General features: G+C 42.5%; 1 protein-coding gene across 2 annotated transcripts in view; it reads right to left on the reverse strand.

Annotated features, from left to right (window-relative positions):
- Positions 1-20,180, reverse strand: part of LOC121058841 (cohesin subunit SA-2-like) — a 62,279-nt gene extending 42,099 nt beyond the window's left edge. The window contains exons 1-10 of one of the 2 annotated variants that reach the window (XM_040534908.1): positions 20,027-20,180; positions 19,634-19,789; positions 14,729-14,813; positions 13,979-14,125; positions 12,457-12,553; positions 11,224-11,300; positions 6,465-6,536; positions 2,651-2,855; positions 1,447-1,598; positions 174-247 (exon numbers count right to left, since the gene is read on the reverse strand). In XM_040534908.1, coding sequence (XP_040390842.1) covers positions 174-247; positions 1,447-1,598; positions 2,651-2,855; positions 6,465-6,536; positions 11,224-11,300; positions 12,457-12,553; positions 13,979-14,125; positions 14,729-14,813; positions 19,634-19,677 — 953 coding nt within the window. In that variant the 5' untranslated portion in view covers positions 19,678-19,789; positions 20,027-20,180. Of the gene's footprint in view, positions 1-173; positions 248-1,446; positions 1,599-2,650; positions 2,856-6,464; positions 6,537-11,223; positions 11,301-12,456; positions 12,554-13,978; positions 14,126-14,728; positions 14,814-15,373; positions 15,548-19,633; positions 19,790-20,026 lie in introns of those variants that run through there. The other variant, XM_040534917.1, reaches the window with a different exon arrangement.
- Positions 20,181-20,220: the final 40 nt, after the last annotated feature.

Consider the following 20,220-nt stretch of genomic DNA (forward strand, 5'->3'; position numbering starts at 1 on the left):
AACTTCAGAAACAAAATTGAGAGGTCCTTTTCTAATCCCGAATTCCTTAAAATAATTTAAATGCTACATTTTTCTTGACAACATGACATTTAACTCTATCCCACTCTCGAGACAATCTGAGCAACAGTCTCTTGGGAATGCAGATACACCTCACAGCTCTATTTTCTTCTTACCGATAACGGCTTAGAAACGTCCCTTTGAAAATAGCATTCATCATGTTCTGTATATCCAGAAGCTTCTGCTCATACTGAAATAGAAAGAGAACTGAATGTTTACAGCGATCCCACAGTTCATTTCACACGATAAATTTACATCAGTGCATTTACAAGACTACTGTGGTATAAATCACTATTGTTTACACATGGTACCAACACAAAATGAGTGGTCTGTATCTACGCTGGCAATTGGCCTTTTTGTAGCTACGTACTGATGAAAGATTTAGCAGGTACCAACTACAAACCTGGAAAACAAGGCACAGCACGTAATATTTTTGATATGGTGACTCTTGCTCTACCCACACACAGCACAATCGCTAAGCAATCTTCACATATAGGTCCAAATTCTCCTCTTATGCACTTTAACAAAGATGGAGGAAAGGCAGACAAGGGAATTTTCAGAACACACCTTTTACAAAACAAGCATGTATTTTAACCATGCCAAGGAAATCTAGTTTTGAAAATTTGGGAACATGACACTTTATGTAAACATTCTCTCATCCAAAGCATCAGAAAGGATAACAACAGACAGATTTCCTCTGTTCTTCCTGTCAGATCAGATTTCTGATGATGCTAAAGACTCAGGTCTCACCCTAACACTTCCTATGAAAAAGGGGCTGCTTCTGTAACAGAAATATTCTTGGGTATCTAAACCTCAGAACAGAGGGAAATGGTTCTAAAGCCAGATTTATATCTTACAGTTCTGTCTGTACAGAGTCCTGTCTCTGGGAGGTGATACGGAGCTGTCTAGCTGAGCAGAGAAGAAATGACAGAAACCAAACCAAAGATACAGGTCATACTTGAAGTTATGACGATTTTTACAATGCATTACTTATACAGAGATAACAGCTATCCTGTGTCCTTTTTCATTCATTTCTCTCATTGAAACTCAGTTAAAAACCTAAAATCTTGGCTTTTAATTTGTATAAGCATATAAACCACTCTCCCACAACACCAGAGCTATTAATGCCATTACATGTGTGTGCTGATCTATATGTGTGTAGAGATCAAGGGCTAATGAAGCAATTAGTAGGACAGACATCGCAAGCTAACAGTATATAGGTCAGTTATTACCTTAGTCATTTTTGTACCACTTAATCTGGGTGGGCACAAATGCTCTGCAGCTTGCATTAGATAAACCTCAAAAGAACTGCAGTAACCCAAAAGCAAGCTGTCAGCAATCCCTCTTTTTAAATCTTCACTCATCTCCCATACAAGACACCTGCCTAACCTCTTTCCTTTTTTTCTCTAGCTGGTCAAGTCTGTAATTGGTCCTCTTGCCACTTATTCTGTTCTTCTCCACCTCATATAATCTTTGAGCATTGTGCTTGTTGACATCAAGGTTCAGATGTACGCCTACAACTGCTGTCAGAAGTTTCATTGCTGAAAAGGAAACAAACCCAACATATTTAGCTTAGCTCAGAGATATGTAACATAAATATATTCACCACATTACCACAAAAAGCATACGGCTAGCCAAATACAATTTATTATCCACAACACAAATGACTAGATTACAGTAATTTCTTTCAAACTACAGTGTTTGTTTTACGGGCAGATGATGATCAGAAAGGAAAATTTAGTGATACTACTAGTGATTTATAGATTTTGGCAAGAGCTTATTTGTTGACTAGTAAGAGAAGTAATTTACTGAACAACTCTCTTATATTAAGTAATCTTGATTTGTTTGCAAAAGTATCTAAAGCTGTGGAATATGTAAATTTCAGAATGAAAAAAAAAAAAACAGTGAAGTCCCAAAAAAGGCTGGGAACCTTAATATTTTACTTAAATTGACAAAAAAATTCATGTTCCTCTAAGAATCACTAGATATCTATTTACATAGATTTCAAGTGCTTTTTGAGGCTTCAAAGCAAACAGTGTACTTTAAAATAAATTATAGTTTAGTGTGTTCTTTGTATGGCAGAAAGGGTACTTAGTGACTTTAAAATTTAAAAAGTAGCTTTAATAACACCATGCTGAACCAAATAAAAACGTGTTACAAGCAGTATTCTTTTTAGCATAGATACCACAAGAACAACAGCTCTCCAAAGGAAGCTTTCACACACAATGCATGTAATGCAACCTCATCGCATTAATTATTAGAGGGAGGGAAACGAACAAAATAGAAAACCGACTGAAAAATCAGTTACTGATTAAAAAAAAAAAGAGATCACAACATAATTTTGAAGTTAGTCACATCAGACATTAAAGAACACGTGTTTAGAAAGAAAAATCAGTCTAGATCAGATTGAAAACATTCAAATTCCATCCAGATATAAATGGAAATAAATTATTTATATTACATTAATATACATTAGGAGTAAAGCACTGTCAATGCATAAGAAGAGAACAATTGCTCCAGTAGAGACCTTTTCAATTTTGAAGTTTTATTTTGCACGTAAGTCAAAAAAAACCCATGGTGTGACTTGTTTTACCTGCCAAAGTGCTTGTGTGTCTAAATGCTCTGATCATGGAGTCCGCTAAGCCCGTAAGCAGCGAGATGATAGCATCCATCAGGTAGCTATCATACAGGATGCTGCACTGGCACTGTTGGACAAGCACTGCAATGAATTCACAGAAATTGGCCCTGAACTTCTTCCAATAGGATCCTGTTCTGATCAGTGGGTAGTCCTCCCCGTCCTGCACAAGTAAAAAGAGACAAGAGAAAACACACTAAGTAGTTCTGTTTGTGCACACCACATACATGTCTCCCACCGAACACCAGAGAATTTTGCTGACAGTCAGCTTCATCTCAGCTCCCCTGTAACTTTTTTCGTGGTTATTATTCCGAAGTAGGGAAATGCAACTACAGTACAGGCAAGCACAGATACAAACAAGCCTCATGAGAGCTACACTGTAATGATAGCTCACATCTTAAACCAGCAGATGTGAGGCATCTGTGAACACATGGGAAAGGACACACAAAGCCACAGTACCATGAATGACTTTCACTGGCATAAACCAAGAGCACTCCTGGCCTCTTCTACTTCCTCACAGGTAGCAGTGCCTCCCCACTACTCTGTCCTTCCTGTTCCTGCAACTGCATGGTAAAATTCAGGAGGAAAATGATATGATTGAAAAAGAACTGTTACTTTGCCAAACTGTTTTTCAATTGGATCAGTTCCCTGAGGTGGTTGTATTGGTTTTGGCTGGGGTAGTTAATTTTCTCGATAGCAGCTGTTTTGGATTTGTGATGATGTATTGGGTTTATCGGGCAAGGTTTTGGTAGCAGAGGGGCTGCAGGGGTGGCCTCTGTGAGCAGAGCCCTGCAGCTGCCCCATGTCAGATCAGAGCCAGCTCCAAAAGGGTACTGCCGCTGGCCAGAGCCAAGCCAGGGGACGACACTGGGTGGGCCCCTGGCAGAGCAGATTTAAGGAAGGGGAAAAAACTGCTGGGCAACATCAGCTGGGGAAGAGGAGTGAGAACCAGCCCTGAAGACCCCAAGGTGAGTGCAGCAGGAGGTGCTCCAGGCAGGCAGTAGCAGCTCCCCTGCGGCCTGTGGAGAGGCCCCTGGTGGAGCAGGCTGTCCCCCTGCAGCCCATGGGTCCCACATGGAGCAGATCTCCACGCTGCAGCCCCTGGAGGAGCCCCCGGTGGAGCAGGTGGATGTGGCCTGGAGGAGGCTGCGGCCCATGGAGAGCCCCCGCAGGAGCAGGCCCCGGGCCAGAGCTGCAGCCCGTGGAGAGGAGCCCACGCAGGAGCAGGGGTCTGGGGGGAGCTGCCACCCATGGGGGACCCGTGCTGGAGCAGTTTGCTCCTGGGGGATGGATGGACCCCATGGTACGGAGCCGTGTGGGAGCAGGAGACGAAGGAGAGGCAGAGACAAAGCATTAGGGACTGACTGCAGCCCCCATTCCCCTGCACCAGTAAGGGGGAAGATGTGGAAAAGATGGGGGGAAGGTGGTTGTAGCCCGATGTTAGTTTCTCACTGTAAGGTAAGAAATTCATCTCCCTATACTGAATCTGTTTGTCTGTGACAATAATCGTTGCCCATGACAATAATTGTCGAGTGATCTCCCTGTCCTTATCTCAATCCCCGAGCCCTTTTCGTCATATTTTCTCCCCCTTTCCCTTTGAGGGGGGGAGCGAGAGAGCAGTTGTGGTGGAGCTCTGCTGCCCAGCTGGGTAAAACCACCACAGATACAAACAGGGGTAATAACACACCAATGTTTTAGTTGTTGCTGAGCAGTGTTTACACTAAGTAAAGGACGGTTTCAGGTTCTCACGCTGCACTGGCAGTGGGGGGGCTGGGGGTGCACAAGCAGCTGAGAAGGGATGACCCCAATGGACCAAAGGGATGTCCCATATTATAAAACATCATGCTCAGCAATAAAAGTTAGGGGGAAGAAATGGGAGCTGGGGGGGGGGGGGGGGGGGGGGCGCAGAATGTTCAGCTTGATGGCATTCATCTCCCAAGAAACCACTACACTTGACGCAGCCCTGCTTTCCTGGAAATGACTAAACACGTCTGCCGCTGGGAAGTAAAGAATTAATCCCCTATTTATCTTTGCTTGCACAGCTTTCACTTTACTTATTAAACTCTATTTATCCCAACCCATGATTTTTTTCATTTTTACACTTCCGATTCTCTCCCCTGTCCCACTTAGGGTGAGTGAGCAGGTTATAATAAAGCCACAAGACTGTTCACACTACATTTGATAATGCCAAGAAGAAAGCAGACAGATGGCACTTCACACGACTTCTCACACAAAATGGTGAGCCTCATGTGAAGAGCACAGTAGTAAGACGTTGCAGATGCCAGTCTCAGACAGCATGAACATTTATTTTATTTGCATCTCTCAGATCCCACGAATGGCTCTGAATATTGATTTGCATCCTGATAGTTTCCAGGTGTGAATGGAGCCAGGGAATTCCAGAATTTCACTCATGGAAAACTTCATCCTGAAGGAAACCCACGACTCAGCTAGTCCTTCCCTAGTCAGCCAAACACCTTCTGAGATGTATTCCAACAGGCAGCTTCACACCCAGAACAACCCCAAGTACATCTAAAGTGCACTTGATGCTTTTCTCTTGTAACTTCATTTCCAGAGCACCGAACCCATTGCTTTCTTGAAAAACAAACACAGGCAGATCTCAAGGATGCCTGCAACCCAAGGCACGTTAGGAAATTTGGAATCTAAGGAAAGAAAGGAAAGTCAGAGTGAAGGGCTAGCAAGGAGACAAAATGAAATCTCCACAATGCTGCAAGCAACGTATGGCAAGAGGCACTACAGAAAAAGCTGTTTCTAAAATATTCTTCCAATTAAAAACATTCTCTTGTAAACATAATCATTTATGAAACAAGCTTCTGAACAAAACTGTCTGCCAAAAACTCTTGTGTGCATGCACAGAGGTCGCTGGAAGGGTTGGGGAATGTTCTGGAGTACTAGTGCAGCTTGACATACACCAGGCTGTTTAAAACACTACAGGAGCGTGTTGTGGTTTAATCTGGCAGACAGCAAAATGCCACACAGACATTTGCCCACCCCCCAGCGGGATAGGGGAGAAAACTGAAAAGTGCAAGAACTCATGGGTTGAGAGAGAAGAAGTTTAATAAGAAGGAAATAAAATTAAGGAAAAAAAAACACATAGTAACAACAAAAAAATAAACAAAACAAGTGATGCACAAGGCAATTGCTCACCACCAGCCGACCAATGCCCAGCCAGTCCCTGAAAAATGGCAGCCCCCCCAGCCAACTCCCCTAGTTTTACTGCTGAACAAGACATCATACGGCATAGAAGGACACCCCTTTGGGCAGTTTGGGCCAGCTGTCCTGGCTGTGTCCGCTCCCAGCTCCTGGTGCAGCCCAGCCTCCTCACTGGCAGGGCAGCACAAGAAACTGAAAAGTCCTTGGCTCTGTGTAAGCACTGCTCAGCTTACACATCAGTGTGTTATCAGCATTATTCTCATGCTAAATCCAAAACACAGCAGCATACCAGCTATTAGGAAGAAAATTAACTCCATCACAACCAAAACCAGGACACAGTGGTTCATCTTATCCAAATTAGCAGGTTCTCCTCACCTCCCTTTAAAACGAATAGCAAGGAATGGGCAACTCCAAAGTGTGCATGGGTTCATTCCAATCCAGAGGTCTAAAACAGACCAGATGAAGTAGACTTCTGAAGTGTATAACTATCTCTGTTCACTAACACTCAGTTTAAGCTGACTACTTCTGATGTATTCGTCTACCCTGGAGAAAGCTACAGAAAAAGCCATGCTACAACTGAAGAACTACAAAAGAGCCATACCATGTCCACTGGCCAAGTAACTGTCAGGATCCAAGGAAAGGCCATGAATTTCTTGTATTGCAACCCAGATTCCTGTAATGCAGGAGAAAAAAATTTAAAGGCTTTTCAATGACATTGCACAGTTAATTGAAAAAGATAAAAACAGCACAATCCATGCATCATATTTAAAAAGCTATTAAAACTTCGGACAATTTGTATTATAAATGGTTCACACAATCCAATGCCTTAAGATGTAATCCCTTCTCATTATTCTTCAGTTATGAGCAATGATAGAAGAAAAACGCATTTTTATATAAAAATCAAGTTTTCTCGCTACAAGTAAAAGCCTTGTTTTTAAAACTTATAAGCAAACATATACAAAATGTAATCCTCAAAGTTAATTCTGACATATGCCTTTCCAGCAAGTCTAAGTACATATCCCTTTCCAACACTTAGTAACTACATACTGTTAAACAGCTAACCTCTAAAATAAAACATTCTGAGCTTTTGAAATTATAGACGAATGTTTTCAGAATGAGTGTCAGAGATGTTTCTCAAATCTACAATTATTCCAAAACAAAAGGCAGGAAATGTGCAGTTTTTATTAGACTCAGCGAAGCACAACAAGTATTCCTATCCCCATCTGGCTGTACAGTTACAAATAAAGCTTATCTCTTCCATTGCTAAACTTTTCAGCAATGAAATGGGAGAGGAAAGGAAGCCTACAAAAGAATAAACAACTGCTGCAAGAAATAAAACAATGCATACAGGAAGAAAAGCAGCAGAGAAAAACAGAACTGATTAAGAAAGAAGGGAAAATAAGAATCAGTGGTCCTAAAGACAGGTCTGCCTCTCCAATGAGGAACACTTTAGCCCACAAAGAAAAAATGCCTCTGAATGACTATATTAAAGCCATCTCCTTCCAAGGCCTGTACAAGTTTTCACAGAATCACAGAAGCACTGAGTTTCAAAGGGACCATTTGAGATCATCTAATCCAACCCCACCTGCTCAAGCAGGGTCAGCTAGAGCAGGCTGCCCAGTGCCAGGAGCAGTCAGGCTCTGAATATCTCCACTGATGGACACCCTGCATCCTCTCTGGCCAGCCTGTTCCACTGTTAGACCCCCCTCAGAGTAAAAATGTTCAGATGAAGTTTCACGTGTTTCAATTTGAGCTCATTACCAGGTCTTGTCTTGCCTTGCCTTTTGTGCCCACTGTCTCACTGGACACCAGAGTCTAGATTCCTCTTCCTCACCCCTTCAGAGGCTTTTACACACGGATAAGATCCCTCTGAGCCTTCTTCTTTCCAGATTGAACAGTCGCACCCCCCTCAGCCTCTCCTCATACAAAAAATCATTAACCATCTTTGTGGGCCTTCATTGCACTCAATCCAGTAAATTTGGACTTTACTTATACTGGAGAGCCCAGACACAGACTCAGCACTCCAGATGTGTCTCACCAGTATAAGCGGAGAGGAAGGATCACCTCCCTCCACTTGCTGTCAATGCTCTGCCTACTGCAGGAAGTTGTTAGCCTTCTTTGCTGCAAGGGCATCTTGCTGGCTCATGCTCATCTTGATGCTCAAGGACACAAAGATCCTACGCTACAGAGCTGCCTTCCAGCCTGCTGGTAGGCATGTAATGGTACATGGTTTTTTTTTCCTCCCCAGATGCATGGGATTTCCCGGTATAGAACTCTGTGAGGTTCTCCTGCCCAGTTCTCCTGCCTGTTCATAGACTCATAGAATGATCTGGCTTGTAAGGGACCTCAAAGATCACCGAACTCCAGCCCCCCTGCCATGGGCAGGGACACCTCCCACCAGACCAGGTTGCCCAAAGCCCCATCCAGCCTGGCCTTGAACACCTCCAGGGATGGGGCATCCACAGCTTCTCTGGGCAACCTGTGCCAGGGCCTCACCACATCAAACTCTTCATCCAACAGCACCACCAAGTCCTTTGCAGATCTGCTCTCTCTCCACTCGTTCATGCACCTCTGGACAGCAGCACAATCACCTGGTCCATCAGTCACTCCTCCCAGTTTTGCATCACCTTCAAACTTGCTAAAAAGTACACTCTGCCCCATTGTCCAGGTTTCTAATAAAGACTTTTAAAAGTATAGGCCCAAATATCAGTATATACCACTACTGACTGGCCTCCAACTGGACTTTGTGCCACTGATCACAACCCTGCGGGCCTGGTTAATCAGCCAGGTTTCAATCCATCTCACTATCCATTTACCTAACTCATACTTCAGCAGCTTGTCTGAGGATGTTACTGGAGACAGTGTTAGAAGTCTTACTGAAGTCAAGATAAACAACATCCTCCTCACCCTCCAAGCTAGCCTTCTATAATGAAGTGACTATCAGGTCAGTTAAGCACAATTTCCCCTTTGTAAATCCATGCTGACTAGTCCTGATCATCTTCTTGTCCTTCATGTGTTTGGAAATGACGTCCAGAATCAGTTGTTTCATCGCTTTCCCAGGAACTGAGGTGAAGCTGACCAGCCTGTAGTTCCCCAATCCTCCTTCCTGAAGGTAGGAATGATGTCTGCTTTTTTCCAGTCTTCGTGACTCTCTCTCAGTCCCCATAACCTTTCAGAGATAATTGAAAGTGACCTTGCAATGACATCAGCCAGCTCCCTCAGCACTTGCAAATGCATCCCATCAGGGCCCATGGCCTTATGGACGTTCAGCCTGTTTAAGTGTTCCCTAACCTGATCCTCCACTGAGAGTAAGGCTTTGCTCCAGAATTTCCCTCTGGTCTCAGGGACCTGGTACTCCTTAAAGCCAGTTTTAACAGTAAAGACCGAGGCAGAGATGCCATTGAGTACCTCAGGCTCTTCTGTGTCCTTTGTCACTGGAGCTGCAGCTCCATTCAGCAGTGCAGCCGTGTTTTCCTTAGTCTTCCATTTACTGTCGATATACTTGTAGAATCTTTTCTTCTTGCCCTTCACATTTCTTGCCAGGTTCAACTCCACTAACATTAGTGAGAATTTTGGAAGGAAGCATGGATACACAGATATAGTGTTGCAATTAATTGCAATGTCTAATTTTCCTGCCCTCTGAATGCTAGAAACAACCAATACAAATCAAAAGAGAAGAAGTAATCAAGCAGTTAGCTGGTAATACTCTTCACTCCCATTACTACTTACACCATTATTATTGTTTGTTTTCAAAAAATGTTTGAAATCTCAGTAGTCCTCCATGGCACTACTTCTCAAAACTTATTCCCTAAATTACTTTTCCATCTTATTTATTAAAAAGATGAGAGAACTGCATGAGAAAAGAAATGAAACCACAAGGAGGAAACAACTAATTTTAAAATAACACTCTACTTTCCTCTTGCTCTTATGATAGCTCTGCTTTAAAAGAAATCTTAAATCGAGCATTATTTCAATCACCTGAAATGTGATTAGCATAAAAATGGTTGCTTCAGACATATTTTTTTCTATATTAATTTGACAGTTATATCAAAAGTAAACCAAACAAGCTGTCAGACACTGTCTTTAGAAATGCTTCATTCTGTATAAATTATTTTTGGAATTTATTTTACAGTCAGTCAACTTAAAGGCAGATTAAGAGAATTTCAGAACTCATCAGGTTTAGAAATGAAGAACAAGAATAGAGAGAGACAGAGCATCTAACACAGGGATTACCATTTCGTATTTTCCATGAGTAAAATGCTTCACTAGAGTAGCATATTAAAATACTGCCTCAAAAGCTAAGCTGCATTGTTTTTATGCATGCTTCTAAGGCAACTGTGGAATCTTTCCTTTTACCCACCAGGACAGGAGAAAATGCTACAGAGCAGTAACACATCCACAGTGATGATAACAATAATCAGATCTGCGTACCTTCCAGAGTGAAGGACCTTCACTATCTTGAGTGCTATTCAGGGTTAATTTAGTTAGGAAAGAAGTGCCAGATTACTAATTCATATGGCCAGCCACATATTGGATCATTTCTGTCAAAAATTAGCCCAAGTGCTATTACAGTTCTAAAACGAGGAAAACCATGTTGGCAAATTCATCTTCTGTGGGAATTTCTACAGCAGCTGGTCTTTGAGAGATGCTCAATTAAAGCAAGGCTGATGGCTGTAGCTTGACAAATCAATTCAGAGGTGGCAAATTCAGGGGAAAAAAAAGCACAGAAGTAACTGTGAAAGTGCTGCAGAAAATCTGATGTTGGCATAATTAGCCAAGAACCAGTCAAACAGGGAAACAGTGTTGTGAAGGTGTGCTTTTTTCTTAATAATCCTCGAGAAATGAGATATTCACTATTGTTTTGACAATTATCTAAAACCACAAACACATTTTCCTTCTTTCATGTGACAATATGGTTATAAAAATTGTCAGCAAAACAGGAAGATTTAAATAAAAATACCAAATAAAAGTTATCTTCAACACAGCTCTTCAGTAATTTACAATAGCATTTAAAAGGACCTATCACCTGAATACCAGAGGAACTGTTTACTGCTGCAACGTCAGGTTACATGTACCTCTATAAAGTCACTACCAGAAGAACTCCTACAATGAAGCCAGGTTCAGGAAGGCTAAGTGAGACAGCCCTAACTCCGAAAGTAAGTCACTTACAAAAAAATATTCTAGTGCTGCTAAAATAGGTCATTACAACTCTGAATTTCTCCTGTGCCAGAATTATTTTTCTAAAGAAAGGAAATGGGATACAGCTCCTGATAAGCAGCAGGAACTTTGTCCAGGTTGACTATTAAGGTAAAGCCTATTATTTATATTAAAAAGTCACACAAAGTCAAAGCTGCACCTACCTCATCGAAGGTCTCTGTCATTTTTTGCATGACATCATTCTTGTGTGTACTTTGAAACATTTCTGCTGTTACCATGCCTAGAAAAGTGAATTTTAAAAAGGGGAATATTGAGAACCATATTACAGCAACCCCAAAAAGGACTTTAAATTTAGAAATGCCAGGAGAGGGGTACTTGAGCTGTTCTCTCTCTGTTTACACTGACACAGGCAACATATATATAGGTAGACATATAAACACATTTATAGGAGAAAATGCTGATGAACCAGAACTGAAACACACATTAAAGAAACCTACTGTCTTCTTGCATGGCTATTTGGCTATTTGCCCTGGCAGTCAAATAGGCCAACGATATCACGGGGTGCATCACGCACAGCACTGCTAGCAAGTTGGGGGAAGGGAATGTCCTGCTTTGCTCTGCGCTGGCACAGCCTCACCTCAAGTACTATGTACAGGTTTGGGTGCACAATATAAGTACATAGAACCACTAGAAAGCATCCAAAGGAGGGCTACAAAGATGGTGAAGGGTCTGGAGGCGAAGACATAGGAGGAGTGGCTGAGGCCCCTTGGTTTGTCCAGCGCAGAGCAGAGCAGGCCGAGGGGAGGCCTCATGGCAGCCTGCAGCTCCCTCACGAGGGGAGCGGAGGGGCAGGCGCTGAGCTCTGCTCTCTGGGGACGGCGACAGGACCCGAGGGAACGGCACGGAGCTGGGACAGGGAAGGGTCAGGCTGGGGGTTAGGGAAAGGTTCTGCACCCAGAGGGTGGTCGAGCACTGGGACAGGCTCCCCAGGGCAGCAGTCATGGCACCGAGCCTGCCGGAGTTCAAGGAGTGTTTTGGCAATGCTCTCAGAGAGAGAGTCTGATTTTTGGGTGGTCCTCTCTGGAGCCAGGAGTTGGACTTGATGATCCTTGTGGGTCCCTTCCAACTCAGGATATTCTGTGATTCTATTTAATATGTCCATTCACTGACTTCAAAGATTCACTAAAATTTAGCCCACTGTTAGTCAAAGACCCCAGAACATTTTCCAGAGGAGAAGGCATATTAGTCAAAGACCTGGAAAAAAATCCAAAGTGTAAAAGGTACATTCTAGCTGCTTAAATACACTCAGAAGTATCAACCTAACAGAATAGTCTTAAATCTCTTATTTGCCATCCTGAAGCTTTTAGCTAGCTAACATACTTCAGATTACCCTCCCCCCACAGGCAATAGAAAGGGATATTAAGAGGGTGAATTACCTTGACAGCCTGAGCACTGAATGAAGAAGTTGATCAGATCTAGAAGTGCCACATTCCTGTCTTGTTTATAAGCTTCAACCCAGTCATCTACCACAGACTAGAACAGATTAAACAAACTCATTAGCCAAGAGCTGAACACAGCATGCTGCACTTCACTGAGGACATCCATAATGCACACACAAACTTCTTTTTTCCATCTACCTTAAATTATAAAAATGAGAATAAACTCCATACCGTTACATTCCATTTCTAACAGAACATATAAAAGAGTCTTTCTGGGACAAAATGAAGCCTTGAACTGCTCATTCCCAAATTCTGTTCTAGGCAATGTTGCCATTCACAGGTGCTTTGCTCCCTGTTAGCAGGGAAGACAATCCCAGCATTGATAAATTTAATACACAAAAACCAAAATGTCCTTCTACTGATTTCTTGCCACCGCTGAGGTAATAGATTCACTTAACAAAAAAAAGGAAAAGAAAGCATTTAATTTTGGCATTGTTTAATAATTAACACTAGCAATGGTCTCTCTGTTTTCTTCTCTAGTACCTGGCTTATGCAGAAGGCTGAAATAGTTCACAGATTATACTTATCCTAAAAGCTAACCTTAAATTTCATTTCTAGGGCAGTCCAGCCTCCAGCCTGTACGTGACACTAGGCCTGCTGGGACAACTCATCCAGCCTTCAGCCCACCTGTACTGCCACACAGGTCTGATGAATTCCAGCAGCAGCAGCCTGCACTCAAGCTGCTGCCTTGTCAAGCCCTTCTCAACATGTTTCGCACAGCAGAAGCTGGGCTCTTCAGGGAGCTCTACTGAAGCTAACACAGCTGTCGCACAGCAAAAGCCCAGCCACAGATCTTGGAAAAAGTAGGGTCTCGCCTCCAAAATATGAATGTTTTTCACATGTGCACACATGCAGTTTACTTACAGACACTACATACTGGAGGCATATGTATAACCCTGGATTAAAATATTTGAAGCTCCAGGTTTTAATCTTTCATACACATATACAAACATAATATATAGATACACTTGTGGACTTCCTCACACTGAAGAAAGTTGCTACGTAAACATGTACAGAAAAGCTGATTATGCAACATGCCATCAAACCCATTGGAACGGGGTTAAAAGAAAACTGCCTAAAGGCAGGCTCCCAGGAAAAAAAAAAAAAAGTGGCTTGATTTTTAGAATCCTGAACAACCACAATTTCCTACTGATGAACCCTTTCTATATTTTTTAAAATAATTGGCTTTTCATGTGTTCAGACATTGCTTTAGCAAGACTGTTTAAGGTATGCCTTTCCTTCCTCTTTTTAATTATCTTACAGCTACGTTTTCACTAATTTAATGAAGACGCATTCTTTTCAAGAACCATGCTCATAGCAGTTTTCCAAACACGTTTCTTCAGACCTATGCCAAAAACAGAACACAATTTCAATGCTCCAGAGTACAAATAACTGAAGTGATTGTTGTTTATCCATCGGCCCTCCACCAACTCCTCTCAGAATTCAGAGCTGGAAATACCTGCATGGCCCGCTTCCCCATGATAACCACTTCGAACAATGTAACTGCCTCAACCACTGCTCCATTCTGCAGCCGTCTCACTCTTCTGCTACTGGAAGAATTTCTCCTTATGTTTTCACTCTGTTCTCGGACCTTCCGTTTCTCTCTCTGAAATGAGTCAAGCAAAGAAAGAATATGAGGAAAGAAGATACTTAACAGCCATCCACAGATAAATGAACTATTCCCTAATAACAAGTTTATTTTACTCTCACTGTAAGGATTTCCCCAGGGTGCTAACTTTTAAGCCTCACTGAGGCTGACAAAGCCTTATCAAACATGAGTATGAAGGAAAGGATTTATCAGTTTGAAATTTTTTCCTCAACAAGTCATAAACATAGCAAGGTATAAGTGGAAAGAAGCTTCTGAACAGTTATGTACTGCCCAGAAGGCATTTTTCAGTGGCAGCTGTAATTTCTGAAGAGCAGACGGCAAGCACAAAAGCTCTTCTACATCTCTTTGCTCAGAGGGTAAGCACACAACCTGCAAAGTATCATCAGCTGCACACAGTGCACAGCTAAAGAAGAACACACGCTGAAATGAACTGACCGTTCAAAAGCCAGTACTGAGGCTCTGATGCCAACAGAATTTGGGGACCAAGCTGCAGCCACTGACTAGGTTTTAGATGCACTGAATTGTTTCAAGAAACACTCCATTTTGTAACAATTGAATGAGACAGAAAATAAATTCCATAAATAAAAAAACCAAACTTACTGTTGTTTTCAGGTTGCCATTTCTCACACTTCTGCTGTTCTGCACAGCAGACTCAGGCACAGTCTCATCACGGACAGCATTCTCTCTAAAGCATAACAAACATGTTGAAACTGCCATGAGAACAAAGAACCACATACTTGGTATAAACAGCAGAAGAAAGTAAGAGGATACATATGCATTTTAATGTTACTAAGAATATAGAATGGTTTGGAAGTTATGCCCTTTTGTTGCTAAAATAAACAAAAAAAAACTTTAAAAGTACAACAGAAGTTCAGGGCCTTCTTCACATTATTTCCGTTCCTAATTGATATATAGATAATTAGAGAACTAGCGAAACTATCAAAACCATCAAGGAAGCAGAAAGCAAGTAGATGAAACAGAAAGCTGATGTTGACTTAAAGCAGCCTGTAAGAGCTTTGCACCGTCAGGCAGTAACAAGTATATATCACGTTTTGGGTCCTCTACAGAAAATAAGAAAATATTTGATGGCTTTACAATTTAAAATGAGAGGAAGAAACTGTTTTACTTGTCCCGTAAAACATGCTGAAGGAAAAAGACACGTAAGAAAGTTCTTTTCATTTGCAGGTATATATTCGTATTCATTGCTAATATGATGGAGGAATAATGCTATAAAGAAAGATGCACCTTTTGGGGGATCTGAAGCCATACATTTATCTGCAATGAAATCATGCCATTTTTCAGCATTCCCAATGCTAACAACATGCTTTGCCAGAGCTCATGTCTGGGCAGACAAGCTAGATCCCACTTGTGCAGCAGGTCCAGGACTGTGGCTGGCTGCTATGGCCTCCTCTAAAACTACGGTGGCCAGGACATGAAGCCAGTTGACTTGTACTATAGGAAGGCACAAAAAGAAAGTAAACATGAGACTGTACAGTTACTTTATTTTCCATGATAGCGCTGCAACAAGAGAGCATACTAACACGAGCGAGCACTTTGCAGAGAACAGTATTACGCTGTCAGATACAGTCAACTCTCCGGTATCCAGTGTTGACTAACCCAGATGGAGCATTAACCGTGCTACGGATGCAGAGCCAGATCGAGTCCAGAGGGCTTTATCAATGCCAGATAAACACTATTCATCTTCCCAAGACAGCTTCAGTCAGACAGTGCCTCTGCAAAGCAGATCCTGAGGCTGCGTACCATCAGCTGCACGGCCTAGGTCCTGATGTTATTTCGTTAGTGAGAAGTTTTTATTTAAACACATCTCTGGTTTTGAATTTATTGGAGCACTACACCATAAGCGATGTAGAATTAGGCTTCCAAAGATTCCCATGCTGCCCTATAGATTCCATAAAGATATATCAAATTTCTAAATAAAACGATGCAAATGATTAACTCCCCTACAGAGAAAAATCCCATTGAAGTTAAATTCAATGAACTTCTCATCATAGAAAAGTTCAAAAAGTGCCACAGTGGTGACAGATGGAAGCCAAGAAAATAAATCAGGCTAAACCAACCCTTACATCAGTTGTCTGGACTTCTGCGTGTGTTGAAAGAGGGAAGAACTGTGCTTCACAACCAAGTCTGCATGCTAAAAGCAACACTTGGCAGTTTTCAGAATGTTTCCTTTGATTTGTAATTGTGCACCACAGAGATTAAGTATCTCAAGTGCTACCAAAAAACTTCCTAGTTCAAAAGAACAAGCAGCGAGAGACAGCAATATATAGAGCTCTTCTGAAGCCAGTTAGCCCTTCTCAGATTCCTTGTACAGACGACAAATTAAAAGGACCCAAACCTATTTGTCAAGGAGCTGCTTCTCCTATGCGATTAAATGCTTTCACTTGTGATTTTAAAGCAGAATGCAACGTTATGGAGCTGGACTGACATGTTCTTACTTGTGCTGTTTCACTAGAACGACAACTCAGATGCCAGCCAGCATTTCAGTATGTGTTACCTGTTTATGCAGTATACCTCCACACAATGCTCAACATACTCTCAAGCAATTTTCCCGAATTATCTCTGTGTACTATTTAGCAACTTACTACATGCCATGATGAAAACAAATGCATTTCATTTGATTACAGAAACTATAATTGAGTCTAAGCTGAATTACAATATTTAAATAATGAAGAAAGAAAAAAACACCACTCAGTACAAAAAAAAGAAAACGCACCAGGACAATTTAGTCAAGTACTTGCCTGAACACGTACTGCATTTAACATCCCTGTCTACAATATACCTCGCTAAAGCTTTAATTCACACAGCTCTTTCCCAAGAAGATCCCGGATGTCAAAAACACTTTCAAGCAATGGTCCACTGATACTGACCCTGTGCTACTTTACGCCAGGCAAAACCTGCCTGTAGCAAAAGGTATTAACAAAGTAGGTGAATGAGTGAATGCCTGGTATACGTAACAGCCTGCTTCCTGAAGCTCAGCAAAACGAGCAGTAACGAGAAGACAGCTGACCTACAGCTTCCTCCTGCTGGGCTAACAGTTCCGTGTAAAACGATACCTCTGTGACTAGAGCAGTTAGACTAACTTTCACGCATATGCTAAGCACCTCTGTTGAACACCCACAAAACGTAACTCAGCACTAAGCATATACTAAAACACCATTTAGTTTCCAAATCATTTTGGCTTGCACCACAGCACGTAGCAATGCCACAGGAAGCACTGTGTTACAAAAGACATCCCACACCAAGGACTGCAATGACAATGTATTTAAGGAGGTTTAGGCATCTGCTTGCTTTAAAAATTATTCAAAAAGATTTCTCATCATAAACCTATGAAAAATAAAACTGCATGGTTAAAAAAAAAAAACCACTCTCAAGAGTCTGCTTTGGAAAAAAAGGCATCTTCACTTTAGTACGAACTTACCTATGAACTTCTGGGCTGATATGTTTTCCTACACTTAATGTATTCTCTATTTCCCTGAATCTTTAGGTTTGTTTTGCATTCCTTAAGAAGCCATTAGATCTTGTTTGCTCTTATTTACTTTCTTTATATACAGAGTTGCACTAATCCCTGTACCTGGAAGTGTTCTGTTTAGTTTTGGTACAGATTTTTAAAAGCTAGATACTCTCAGTACTCACGTTGCTTTCCTTCCTTTTAATACTGGTATTTCCTGGTATTTCCTGATAGTGATGCTATTCATAAGGCAGGTAAAGGTTTGCAGGAACTAGACCAGAGTCTACAAACTGAACCGTATGCAGCCGCTTAGGTATTTCCCTTGAGTTTTTAATCTGCACAACTAGAGTTCTGTTGAAGAAGCTATAAAAAGAATTAAGACATCCTCTTGTCTTCTTGAGCAAAATAGGAACTAGTCTATTTAATCCTAAGGATGATGTGAACACTACTGCAGTGATCCTCATGCGTAACTCCATTTAACATCTTTTCAACTACTTGAGTACAACAGTAGGTTTGACAAATTTTGACATAATCACAAGCTTTTCTTTTGTTTTTTTGTCAACACCACACCAAGTGTTTTGGCATACCTAAACTCACTGCCTTGTGCACTGTAAGGAACAGCTGCCAGCCATTTACTTCGTTTCCAGCAGCAAACGGTAAGAAAGCACAGGAGGTGGAATTCCATTCCTATCTCATCATAATTTTGACCTTTAGACCCTGCGACACATGGCTCGCAGGCACATTTTTACCTTACATTCCTGCCACAATACAGTCCTTTCACTAGCACTGGAAGTGTTACTGATGAGGTAAAAAAAAAAAAAAAACTTGAAGCAGGAAGGAAGCAAAGCCCTTCTTCTAGTCCTCACACAATGCTATCATGAAAATTTTTGAGTTCAGTTTTCTCATTTGAATAAATATTTGGAGCAGACTTAAGGGACTCACTCGTAAAAAGAAAGCTACCTCTTCCACACCAGCATAGCTTATTCTTTTATCTGTCTAAAAGGAACAATTAATCTACGTTACTGGATTAATCCCACCTGTAGATTTTCTAAATCACAAATTCCAGTGCAACTGCTTCACCTTTTAGAAGCAACAAAAATCACCAAACAATAAGAAGCTCAGCTAAACAATTGCCAGGCACCTACCTGTCACGTCTGAAACTAAAAGGTTTTCTTCAGATGAAACATTTGGGAAAGGATATTTGGCAAGCTACACTGATTGTCATCATGGCCTACAAGGAAAGCACCTCTTGGAGCTTGACAAAGCAAAAGACCTGGTGCACACTTGCTTGAAGGTGACAAGATGAGGAAAGACCAGGCTACAATGAGCTCAAAGCTGGCAAGACTAGATATCTAAGAAGTTTCACTCTTCGAAACTACACAAAATATGCTCAAATTTAGTAACTTAATTATTTATTTGTATCTGCTCTTTCTCCTTACATATCCCATTCTGTAAACAGTATGAATACATTTGGTTTATAGATCGCCTCAACTGATGACTGAAAACACAGCCTCTGAAGGGCGACGACTTGACATACCCCTGATGAAAGCAGCTCTGGAGAAGCACATCCTCTCCCCCTGCTCTAAGGCAACAAGGAATATGCAATGCCAACAGGTAGACTACAGATAACTTGGTACTTTTCCCTCTCAGCACCTTAAATCTGTCACTGGAGTGAACACACCCACTAAGACTATAAATCTGCCCATTTTTTATTCAAACCAGATTCACTTGCACAGTAGCAAACAGGGCACAGAGAAGCTTGTAAGGCCAACCTCCCTGCACATCAGCATAAAGCAACATTTAAAAGATGCTAAACAATACACGAAAGGGAAAGGAAACGAAATGCAGACGTTGGTAACAAGACACAGCCAATCTCCTTTATCTTCCCTCCCACCCTATTTGACACGTTCATTCCCCCACTTATCTGCAGGACACAGATTTAAGGTACAGCGCCCAAATTTACCCCAAAATAAATAAATAAATATATATATATATATATATATATATATATATATATAAGCGGCGCCAGGTCTTACTTTTGGCTGGGAAGGCTGCTGGCTGCGTTGGGCTCGGCTATCATTTCCACTACATTATTTCGGCAGCGCTGGCAGCAAGCTGAGGGGGGGCTCCTGAGGAAACTTCACCGCGGCGAGGCTCCGAAACCCGCGTCACACGGCGGCGGGCCGAGCGGGCTGTCAGGAGAAGAGAAGAGGGCGAGATAATTACGGAGCCGCTCATTAAAGCCCCTCACGGCCCGCCGGGGGAAATTAATTCCGTCAGGGAAGCGGGGGAGGGGGGGGCGGGGGGGAAGCTGCCCGGACCCCCCCCTCCCTCAGGGCCCTTCCGAGGGCGGCGGGCGCGGCCCTGGCGGCTCTGAGGGGACGGAGGAGGAGGAGGAAGGCTCCGGGGACGCGCGCCGCCCCGCTCACCTGCCTGTGAGGGGATGTGGGGGGGAGGGGCACGGGCACGGGAACGCGCACTCCAACGGTCGATCGCGCGCTCGCGCTGCCGGCTCTCCGCTCCCGCCCGCCGTCAATCACGGCCGCCCCCCGGCCTATCAGCGGCGGGGATCGCTGCCGCCAGGGGGCGGGGCGAGGCGCGCGCTTTGCCCCGCCGCCTCGCG

This window comes from Cygnus olor, chromosome 1 (assembly GCF_009769625.2).
Source record: "Cygnus olor isolate bCygOlo1 chromosome 1, bCygOlo1.pri.v2, whole genome shotgun sequence".
Lineage (NCBI taxonomy): Eukaryota > Metazoa > Chordata > Aves > Anseriformes > Anatidae > Cygnus > Cygnus olor.